The sequence below is a fragment of the Abramis brama genome (assembly GCF_963993115.1).
Source record: "Abramis brama genome assembly, chromosome: 16".
NCBI classification, from domain to species: domain Eukaryota; kingdom Metazoa; phylum Chordata; class Actinopteri; order Cypriniformes; family Leuciscidae; genus Abramis; species Abramis brama.
Genome location: NC_139978.1, coordinates 28,251,872 through 28,264,189, shown reverse-complemented (window position 1 = coordinate 28,264,189; position 12,318 = coordinate 28,251,872). Strand labels below are relative to the sequence as shown.

The following is a 12,318-nucleotide window of genomic DNA, read 5'->3' as shown; positions in this document are numbered from 1 at the left end:
GAATCCATCTGCTGCCTGACCAGCTTCTCCTTCTTTCTCTCTGTTCATTTCCTTTTTTGGCCTTCCATCTTCATTTTGCTCGCTTCGTTTGCACATGAAGCAATCGGGGAAACATCTTCGCACAGTTTACTGAAAGTCTTGGAAACAAGCACTTTTGAAACAGGGCAGGATAGTTTTTGTCCCTCGATCTTAATACTATATTAGGTGTATGTTTCTCTTGTCTCTGAGGGCCAAAAAGTTGCAACTGACCAAAACCAAAACGTAAAACCCTCGTCACCTCCGTAACAGGCGTCCTGAAATGAAGACATTCTGAGGAGTGTGCTCTATGATGGCTGTGTGTCTAACTGACCCTTTAGTGGGGCAGATTAGTGCAGATTGCCCTACCGGGGCCTCAGTGAGCAAACACGACATCTTTTGTTAAAGCATTCTATGAGGAGAGAGTCAGGAGAGGAGAGAGGGGGAAGGGAGGAATGCCTCTCATTAAGAGATCATCCATTTTGAGTGTGAAAATGCTTCCGATCCACACCATTCTGTAAGGTTTGACTGCCATTGTAAGTGCATGCGATGAGAGAAATGAAAGTGCTACCTGGCTTTATTAGCTTCCTTAGAAACGTCCCAGGCCCATGTGATGAAGTTCTGGCTGAGATATGACACTATGGAGTCCGCACACATCATCTGAGAGCAAAACACGTTACTGAGGACACTCTCGTCGTTGTGGAGGTAGATGGCCAGCAGTTTTCTCTGAACAACAGAAACACACATCATACAGACAGTTAGAGATGGGTAGAATCTTAATATGGATTAAGATTCTAGTTCTGATTAAGATTCTTAATGACTGTGGTTCCTAAACAATTCTATTAATAATTATTGAGTACTTTGGAAGAGGAAATATCTGGAAATCAGAAAAGTAATTATTATTGTATTTTAGCAGTTTATATCTAAACAGATAAAACAAATCAAAATTCAATCAAATTTTATAAAATTATTTCAAAAAGGTTCTAACAAAGACTTTTAAATGTGGCACAGAACTATATAATAATATAATTCATATAATACAGAATAATAAAATATATAAAAATATTTTATTGTTTTAAAATGATATAAATATGAATGTATTCAGTTTAACTGGTGTATACCCTTCAGAATATGCAAAAAATAATAATTTTAACAAAATAAGAGGGATGCATGTAAACTTTTGACCACATTATACTTGTATTTATTCATAATCTTTAGCTGGACACAACAAAATGTAGTATGAGATTCAATATTGGTGCACTGCAATAGTTGACTAGCAGTGCAGGAAACACTGTCAGAGTATTTTAGCTTAGTTATTAATTCATATCAGCGGAAGAATGCACACTTGAGAACTGTTAACAGATCAAAAAGTTTAAAATCTCATTTTCTCAATCCTTCAAATAGTTGCAAAGAATTTAAAGGAAGACATTCACCCAGCATGAAAACTGAAGCCTCAATGGTCATTTCACTATCTATGAAGCCAGAACCCATCTAATCCTGGCTCACTGATCCACCCTTATTTCATGATTCACCATCAGGCTTTCTGAGAGCTTTAAGGCCACTAATGCTTCACCAGGGTGAAACGAGCAGAAGACGACAGTGAGTGCCCTCCCTGCAATCCCTGAGCAAAGCAAACACCCAAACCAAATCAAACTGATGCAGGATAAATCAAACTTTCTCTGAAAAACGAACAAATCGCTTTATTTGTTTTGCATCAAATGCCAGTGCCCTCCTTCCATCGTCGCAGGTTAGCACAGAAAGGCGCCGCTGATGTCGAAGCACATCCAAATCCACAGATATTTACACCGTCAGATGTATGGCGCTTGTTCGCATAACCCAACAACTAATTAAAAAAAAAAAGAAAAATAAGCACACCACCACAAACATGAAAGGTTTTGCCAGACAAGGCAGGGGAATAAAATCCACCGAATTACAGAACAACTCTGAACATTTCCTATAGCTCTGACCCCCGACAGTTCGTCGAATGCAGCAGGAGGGATTTCTCGACAGCCTGACGGAGGAAAAACAGAAAGCAAAGTGGGGAGAGAAGCAAGTAGGGCGACAACGGAGGAGAGAAAGTTGGGCTCTATGGAGGTGTGTATGGATGGAGGACTGAAGGAGCGCTGCTGTGTTTGCACAGTGATTAAAGCTCTCGAATGAGCCGCATGGCCCCTGGCGGGAGAGAGCTCAGGCCTCTTTCACCGGTCCAATTCAAGGCCATGAAAAGATTAAACACTCACGCTGGGTAGACAAGCAAATGGGACCTGGAGAGATTTTACCCATCAAAAACTGAAAGGGGGGTGGATGAAAACGAGACATGAACTTTTTCCACTCCTCTCTTGCAGTCCGTCCTAAAACCGACGTGGCTGTTTCAGCACTAACCGAGCGTATTCGCTCCAAGCCGCGAAAACGTTTTGACCTTTTGAGGCCTCTAAGATTTCATTGAAGAGGTGGGGAGAAGCTACTCTCACTAATAACAGTCTTTGGTCAGCTCCCTCATTCCACGCCCCTCCATTACCCACAGTCCCTCCTTCTCTACTTTCATCCCATTGTTTTCTCTTCCTTTCTTTCCCTTTGTTTTGTGGGGCTTTTCTTAGCCTGCAGAAATTAGCGCTCAGTCCAAATTACTGGGTCTGTTCTGGGGAAGAAACTGACCCAAAAGCTCTTTCTGTCACCTCAACTCGTCCCCCACCTGCTCGGGACAAGAATCCCTGAAATGGCGAAGAGGAAAGGGAGAGGAACATGGGAGAAGAGGACAGAGAGGGAGGTGGGTAGAGGGAAAGAGAAAGCTGATCTGTCATGTGAGTGGGACAGCACTAGCTTTCACACAGTTGTCAGAAAGTGAGGAATTCCCAGGCTAACTTTGGACATGTGAGTCAGTGTTGTAGCAAAACACAAAGACAAAGTGTGTTTACCTGCTAATTGAAGGCCTATTCACATCAAGCATTGATGACTTTTTGGCACGTAAAACAGATTAGAGGATTTTAAAACGAAACAATGCATGTCTTTGTACTCCTTTACATGAATCTAAACAATAATAGTGGTTATTCAGATATTAAGGCAATTTTTAAAAATAGATATCGAAACTTGGAGGACAACAGAAATTTAATATGCAAAAATGTCTTTACTTTGTCATTTAGTTGCATCAAACTTGATGCCAACAAGACTAAATTCACCTAGTCAAGGGCTCAAGCTTTGAAAAAGCATAAAACTGTTCTTACACAATTACATTGCAACTTTAATAAACAGCTATCAAAAGGTTATTTGGACCAATGAGATTTCACTGTGGGCGGAGTTACCAGTTAAACACCGCCGAAATAGAAATAAAGCAAGCAAAATGTCCTGATGTTAGCATCACGTGATCTTAGGATGTAAGGATTTGTCTAATTATATCTACAGACTGAATAAATATGATTTTGGGAGTTTTCACAAAACACATTCTGTTGGTGGCTTCACCTGCGCGTCTGTGAGAGTTACACTAGTTACACAGACAGACATACGTCTCTTTTAAAAGCATTGTGAAAGGATGTTTTTAATTACAGGCGATGTGTATGCGCTGGAGGGGGAGAGATGGAGAAAATGATCATCCTCTTTTGGCTGTAGGAAAGCAAACAATGGGAAATGAGGAGTTCATATTACTGCTCTCTCTGACCTGTAGCGGAGTGCTTTAACAGATGGCATTTACAATACTATGAGAGATTCTCCCACAAAAACTGAACAATAATCTAGTAATAATAATAATCTCATTGCATAATTAGAGTTTAACTTTAGGAGCTGCCTTGTATATGCAAAACAACTCTTAAAGGGCCAGTCCAGTCATTAATTTCTCATCCTCATGTCATTCCAAACTCATATGACTTTTCTTTCTTCCAGTGAACAAAAAAGTTTTAAAATATTTAGATTTTTTTTCTCTCATGTTCATAATGCAGTTTACTTCAAATTTTAAAAAGCATCATAAAAGTATCATAAAGGTGGTTCTTTCAACTCATGCACTATATTCTAAATCTTCTGATAGGTTAAGATGAACAGAATGAAATTGAATTATATTTTATCCTTTTTATATATTCAATTATAATAGTAATTTTAATATTCCCCTCCAGTGAGCAAGTGAACCATTAGGATTAGATCATTGATCACTGAATTGTCAAGAAAAGATTTAATTCACAAGAAAAATTCCTTTATGAATGGGACATTGTTACTTCTCTCAAAGATTTGCCATTGAGAGATATGTCGGTATTGTATGGCTTAGAATATAATATCTAAATCGAATGGACCATTTTGTGATACTTTTCTGGTTGCTTTTGGGTCCTTTTTAAAGCTTGAAGCTTCAGTGCTCATTCAATTGAATGGAAAAGAGTGAGCACTGCATAAAAAAACTCTTTTGTGTTCAGTGGAATAAAAAGTCATATAGGTTTAGAACAAAAAAGGTGAGTAAAATGACTATTTTCATTTTTGCATGAACTATTCCTTTAAAAGACCTAAACGTTGATGCTCATTAAGCAACATGTAAAACACCATCAATGTTGTTTTAAAAGGTAAAAAGAACTACTAACACATTAGTAAATTATTTCAATCAATGTTTAAAGATAACAGTCAATTTTCCTCAGTTCCCCTGTTAGCATAGCAGCATCAACAAGGTGAAGGGTGTCAGAAAACATCTCTTTTATTGCAGGCCGAAAAATCGTTTCGTCACGGAGGCCCCGCCATAAAGCTCATGCATGAAAAACCCATGAAGGGCGCAGAGGAGCTATGAATTTTGATGGGCATCTTTGTGCGGGTGGCAGAGGAGGGTTAGCGTGATTAGCTGGATGTTAAGGGGATTTGTGATGAGGGGATTTATGTGTGCTGATGGGTGGCCTGACTCAAGAGTCTTCCGCTGATCCTCCGGATGAACTCCAGGGCCCCCGGCATTTTCATTAAGGACGGATTGGGAGCATCTCCCACTCCAGAAACACTTCATCACATGTAGTGTTTTACTTAGTGATTAGCCTCTCAGGGCTATGAGACAGGGGCACAAGTGCCCTCAGAAAAATCCATCCCACACATGCACACGTGAACATGAAACGTTCACAGCCGTGGCTAAATAACGTTCACTTAACGAGAAGTCCAGCTGACTGAAGGGTGGTGAACACTGGCTCAACCAATGGCAGGAGTAGCGGGATTATCTAGTTTGAGATAGCATTTGAGAAACAAATTCTTTTTGTATCTTTGCAATTCTTAATGGTGAAATTTCATCATCTTTAACTAATTCAACAAATTAGTGCACTAAAAAAAAAAATATATCATTTGGGACTTTGCAGGCCTGGAACAACATTCCCAGTAGACCTCTCCCCCCATTTTTAGAAAATCTCCCACACTTTTGGGGAAGTAAAAAGTACTTTTAATGACGCATGCCTTAAATGTGTCCCATTAAATCTTTCCTTAATATAAATCCTCTGGCTGAAACCCAAAAGGAAACTGCAACTGCAAATAACATACTAGAGAAGCGCACATGGATAATGTATGACCCGTGAAGAAAAACACTGACTGTCTGCATGAGAGGAACACAGCAGGTCATCTCTTCTTCTTACGTTAGTTTGTTTTTACTGACACACTGAACTGTCTCCTCAGGGGAGAGCGGCGGCCATATTGTGCCTGTGCTGAGGAGAGGAGGAGATCAGCTGGGCTGCAGGCAGGAAGCCATTCCAGCCCGCTCCTCATGCTCAAAACCCCCTGAACATCTTGCTGCATCCTCCCAGTCTAATAAGACTGTAATCCACACAAGCTGTCAGTTGATACAAGCCTCCTTATGAGGACACAGCGGGAAAACCAGCACAAAGCTGTTCTAAATAAAGCTTCAGCTGTTCAAATGGGAAACGGAAATTTGATGGGGATTTATCATGACGGGGGGCCAGTTCTGCCAATCAAACCTTTAGCGTTGTTTATACCTGTGAGTATGACACTCAGAAGAAATGCTGGAGACGTGACCTGGTAGCGCATGCGTTTATACATGGGTGACATAGGTTTCTGGAATCTGGCTCAGGTCATTTCCTGATCTCACCTCCTACTGTTTTCCCAATCATTTCCAGTACCACCTCCGACTGTCAATTCAATTCAATTCAATTCAATTCTAAAATAAAATAATAATTTATAAAATAAAAATAAATTATTTAATAAAAAAATACACTTAATAAAATGTATTAAAAATCATGATAGAAATATGCATTTATTGATAGGTACATTTTGGAGTTCAGTATATACTCACATCTCTGGCTTTGCCGTAAAAGGCCTCTTGAGATGCTGCTTCCAAGGTGCCGATGTAGAACACAGGATGGCAATCGCCATATCTACAAAACACACAAAGCAAACCTCAGTGTGCTGATTCTGAGTAAATACCAAATATCAGAGTAGCTATTTTCAAACGTTAAAGCACTTCTTCAAAACAAGCAGTGCTGGAAAAATGTGTACACAAGACATCACACACTGAACTACAAAGAAACGCAGCATATGTTTGGTTTTCTTTGAAATTGGATTACAAATGTTACTTTGTCCAGAGATCTCACCTTCTAGAAAATTCAGCAGTAAAGTGCAGTAAGGCATCACCCTCATTTTCACTGTTCTCTGGCACTGAGGGAAGATGAAGGAATATATCAAAATAGATCCTTATGGTCAGCCTCAAATGAAATGACACTATAACTTACTCATCGGAGACTTTCGACAAGTCGAGCTTCCCATGCCAAAGATCTCGGATTCATCTACACCAAATTCAGGTGCATCCTCGAAATCATCCCCCTCACTGTCACTGACCATGTGGACATCTGTGCACTGTAACACACACATGTTGGGTTTTCATGTTTTATGGGGATTTTCTAAAGACATAATGATTTTTATACAGTACAAGCTGTATATTCTGTCCCCTAACCCTAGCCCTAAACCTACCCATCACAGAAAACTTTCTGCATTTTTACATTTTTAAAAGACATCGCTTAGTATGATTTATAAGCTGTTTTTATAACCAAACAATTTCCCCACAAGGACAAGGATTTCGGATATTGCCATGTTTGTAACGTAGGGTTTACCTGAACCACAAACACACAATTTGTTAAGAAACACTATGCCAGAAACTAGAGATGGACTATATATCTGTGACCGTACCAATAAATTATAACAAGAAACGGTCTAATACCAAAGGTAGTTTGACAAGAGACTAAAACTAAGAAATTAAAAGGAGAAGCAGTGCTTTATAGGTTAACATGAGGTTAGACAAAAAAAATTTAAATGACAAGAAGTAATTTGCGTTCATCATAGAGTGGTCTCTTAGGCTGTCCCTAAAACACGGGTTTTCTCTATGGATGACAGGGCTTTTGCTTTTCATGCCACAAAATTGTACAATTCTCTTCCATCTGACATTAGGGAAATACCTGGGTATTTTTAAATTCAGTCTAAAAACTGTTTATTTTAGGATGGCTTTTAATTGACTTTATTGTTGCCATTGAGAACAATGGCAACAATAAAGTCATAATAATAATATATTTATAGGTATTTCTAAAATAAATATCTAAAAACATTGAGGGAATTGCGAGAAGAGTGCGAGAAATATATAAATATTTATTATTATTATTATTATTATTATTATTATTATTATTATTAATAATAATAATAATAATAATATTACATTACAGAGTTATGAATAAACATTTAAAAAGCAAAAATGCCTTTTGAGATTTTTTATGCAAGGTTACAAAATTACTAAAATCTTTTTTACTATACATCAAAATGTATATTTATCCTAATTTCTAATCCTAATTTCACTTAATGTGAAAGGCATGCGTGTTTAAAATCAGGCGAAATGGAAAGGATATATAATGTTGGCAATAAGAAAAACAAGCAGCAGCAATTTCAAAATTTTATACCAGTGCTCACTCAATAATAACTCCATAAAAAGAGCATAATAATAATAATAATAATAATAATAATAATAATTCATAAAATAATTCCCATTTTAATTCCACATTGGGGACCAAACCTAGTATGAATAGTACAGAGAATGTAATAGTTGCAAATCTGTTGAAAGGTTGCCATCAGACTTGAAATGCAGGGGCAAGTCTGGCTGCTGACTTGTTACGCCTGGCAACTCGACAGCGATCACTGTGCCCACTACATGTTACTTCATCAATTCAGAACAGGACTTCCATTTCTATTCCAACAACGAATCTTTCATTAAAGATAAAATCCATTTTGGCTGAGTGGAGCGGTCTAATTAAAAATCCCACAAAACATTAGAATGGCCAAAAGTGGCACCACATGCTGGCTTTCAATATGTTGAAAAGCTAAAAACAAAAACAGCAGTAATGAAATGTATAAATGTAAATATAAATGATGAGAGAAACATAATGGTCCTTATATACAAGTGAAAGACAGTAGGTCTGACTGTTTGTGCATTGTAGTGTTGTTGTTGATGTCTGTTGTGCTTTACCTCATCTGTCTGGTCCACCGTGAGCGCAGAGGAAGATCTTCTGCACACAGTCAGGTGGTGGCAGGGGTAACTGATTCCACTGACGGCCAGAGTCATCTGCATAATCACAAAACAGCTTTATTAGACATTTTAAAGCAGTGGATCTCAATCTGAATCTCAATTTTGACTTCAAGGCCCCTCTATTGTCCACAACAATATTTGAATATTGATGTCTATTTGTTATAACAATAACCCAATACTAGAAATATCTTCTTTTCTTGTTGTTTTAGCTTATTTTAATGTTTGTTTTGTCTTATTTTAAATAATCCCCCTGGTTGAGAAACACCATTTTATAGTGTTGTTTTTACAACCTTTAAAAAAAAAAAAGTGTATATATATATATATATATATATTATATATATAATTATTATTATCATTTGTAGGACAGGACATAGTAAGACAAAATATAAGAGGACAACACCATTTTCGTCGTATGTTGAAAGAAACACCGCGTTGTTGTTCATGAAGAGACCACTGCTTGAAATTACATGAAGTCGTCATTGCTAACTTTTATAAAGTTCATTTTGGGATTGGAACATCATAAGGATATACCAATGATGACAGAATTTTTGGGTGAACTATTCCTTTAAGACGTCTTTTCCCAGTAAAGTTTGCACAGACTGATATTCATCTACGCAGGGTTTCTCTGGTTCGGGATAGAGGTTCTGTATGCTTGGCACTCTAAAGAGCATCCCATGCAGCATGCGGTGAGCTACTGGTGAAGGCCTGAGTACCTCATTAACTCTCAGGCTAGAGTGGAAATGTCAGCAGCACTCCACACTACAGGGACTCATTACAGACCAGCCCCATACACACACACACACACACACACACACACACACACACACACACCTCCCTGGAGCGACAGCATAGAGCTCTATTCTCTCGATTCTTACCTGACATTCCCAATTACACACTATAATCACTGTCTGTTTTTACATATTAATTTCAGATACCTAAATTACCATAGCACTCTATACTTCAAATCAAGAGTAAAGGAAATCATATTTGTACTACTTAACCAGGCAGGTAGCAATAACGACAAGAAACTAAAGTAAAAGAAGACAGAGAAAGATGGATACCTGACTGCAGGGGGCTCTGATACTCTGAACACTTTGAGGTGCTTTTAAGAGATTTTTGTTTTGATGAGGAATACTTATCACAAGAATTTATACTTTCTACTCTTCAATTTCTGATATACAGATGAATGGCTTGATTAAGTGGGATTCTAAAGAAATGGCACCCAACAACACCATTACACCACTGTGTTCACAGGTAAAGTAAATTAAAGTAGTGTTTCCATGAATTACTCAACTTTTTAAACAACAGCTGACAATTCTTAGATGTTGCAATTTAAGCAAAAAAAAAGTTAAAGCCCAAAACAAAGATAAAAATGTATTTATGACCATTTAGATGGCAAAATAACTTCAGATAAAATGGATGAAAAAAAAACTGATTTTCATAATCACAATTATTATAATAATAATAATTGAACATTTAAACAAAAATTATCAGCTGTAAAATATGACAATATCTCTGATCTGTAATTGTACTCAATACAATACAGCACTCAATAGTGCTGCTTGATCAGGCATCAGTTACAAAGCTATGACTTTAACAACAAAAAATCATTAAAAAATAGCAGCCATGGCCTAGCCATTACAACATACACATTTAAAATAATGGCGGCACATAATTTACAGATTTTTTTCTTTTTTGAAACAATTTCTACAAAAAGAAATGAACAAATTGAAGACATACCAAAACTGATGTCACATCTTGGTATTGATTAACAGACATAACAGATTAGGTTTAAAGAAGCTTTGGTTTAAGCACCATAATATCATAATGCAACTCAGAGAGGATTTCAGAGTGTCAAGTACTTTAACAGGGCGCTAACTCCCCCAAAACACACAACACACTTTCTCTCTTTTTGTGATGGCCCACACAGAGAGGTAAGAATCACAGATAGTGTTTCTCTTCTACAAGGACTAATTAAAGACAGACTGCCTGTACAGGGAGACAATGTACATTACTGTTGGGTAACACAATCAAGAAAACGGTCCAAAAATCAGACATGTTCTTTTTGCAGGAGTATCAGAATATCAAAGGCCAGAGAAAATGTAGAACTCATTTCAGAAGATATCACAGGGAAGAGTGGGGTAAATTGAAGGTGCATGCAAAGTCATAATTTATTATTCCATAACTGTTTTCACCATCTGTCTGACCTAAAATACTGTACCTTTAATACATCTATATGTAAATGACCTATGTTATGCAAACCTTTGTGTACCAGCACACTGTTGATCATCAGGTTGGTCAAGTTGCCTAATACTGAATTGATGTTGATATCTAAACATGGACAGTTAATTTAAAAGGATAGCACACACAAAAAATCTAAATTCTGTCACCATTTATCTGTTGTTTTAAACCTGTATGACTTCTATGGAACAGAAAAAAAAGTTATTTTGAAAGTCATTGAGGTAAAAACAACCCTGGATAACACCCCAATAACTCATTGATTAGACAAAAAAAAACATATCTATACAGTATAAAGTCGTAACATTTTTGGAAATACATGACGTGAACTAATTATGAGTTTTTATTTCTGGGCGAACTATCCCTTTAATGTGCCCATCATGACTATGATGATATCAGAAATAATGTGTTTTTCTAGATTTCTTCTCATAAATGGCCAGGGCTGTAAATGCTACAGTACATCTATGGTAAATGACCCCTTTATCTCAAAACAAACAATGTAAATCCTGCTTTACATGATATATCCCATTTAACACTTGAAGAAAGATAGAATTAGGGCACTTAAAGTCTCAGGTAAGTGGTAAAACACCAATGTTCTGACCCCATCGCCTAACGGTATGAGTATGCCTGGTTGCATGTGTGTGTGCATGTCAGAGCCGCAGGCTACAGGGGAGAGGTCACCCCCTCATCTTTCCACACCTCCCTCTCCACCTCCAAACAAAGAACTAAATCCTCCTCTTTTGGACCCCTTTCATTAACACTTGCATTAAAGCCCCTAGCACTGAGCACCATGCAAAAGAGGAATTCCATTTCTCCTTCTCTGTTCTGTTCTCGTCTAAGAAGAATTCTCCTTCCCTGTCTACCATTTACTAAACATATTTCTCTTTTTCTTCTCGTCTTGGTTGTTTTCAGCTATTTGTTGTCGTTCTCCATCTTTCAGGCTGTGAAGGAGATAATTACTGCTGACAGCTGCTCTAGTCGTCCGAGAGCCCCAAGCTGCACCTTGTGCCTGCCTTCTTTGATAGTTGAGGACAAGAGAGCTACAGAGCGCGAAAAAAGCAAGAGTGTGGAGTCCAGAAAAGAAAAGAAAAACAAGAAGCCCCACCCTAAACACCTGTTGGACCCTTTCAGGTTAGGGTTTGAAGAGGTGTCAGTCTTGATTAAGATCTAGGGTCAAATACAGTGTTCAAAAAGCCCAGTGAACCTTTCAGAACTAAGCCCTTCGAGAAAAAAAAAAAAAAGTGTGAATAGGCTAGGCGATGTTTTCACCTGTTTAAGGTGTAATCTGTAACTGCTACGATTTGCCAGATGTCAGTGGCAGAACACAGCAAATGCATCTTACAATAATTTAATAGGTCCAGAATCTATAATTCTATAACTAATAGGTCCAGAGAGTCAAGAAAATACACTTTGAGATAATGCCTCCCAAAAAAACCTTTAGTATATATATATATATATATATATATATATATATATATATATATATATATATAATATAAATGTTTATTTATAGTTTCAAAAATTTGTTTCCAAATTCTACCTGCAATGCA

The 12,318-nt window shown here is 37.5% G+C and overlaps 1 protein-coding gene across 4 annotated transcripts in view; it reads right to left on the bottom strand.

Annotated features, from left to right (window-relative positions):
* The window catches only part of faf1 (Fas (TNFRSF6) associated factor 1), a 72,427-nt gene that overhangs the window by 22,435 nt on the left and 37,674 nt on the right, over positions 1 to 12,318 (bottom strand). For all 4 annotated transcript variants that reach the window (XM_084086441.1, XM_084086440.1, XM_084086442.1 and 1 more), the window contains exons 9-13: positions 8,471 to 8,566; positions 6,696 to 6,819; positions 6,558 to 6,621; positions 6,260 to 6,341; positions 587 to 741 (exon numbers count right to left, since the gene is read on the bottom strand). In XM_084086441.1, the coding sequence (XP_083942567.1) occupies positions 587 to 741; positions 6,260 to 6,341; positions 6,558 to 6,621; positions 6,696 to 6,819; positions 8,471 to 8,566 (521 nt within the window). The remainder of the gene's footprint in view (positions 1 to 586; positions 742 to 6,259; positions 6,342 to 6,557; positions 6,622 to 6,695; positions 6,820 to 8,470; positions 8,567 to 12,318) is intronic.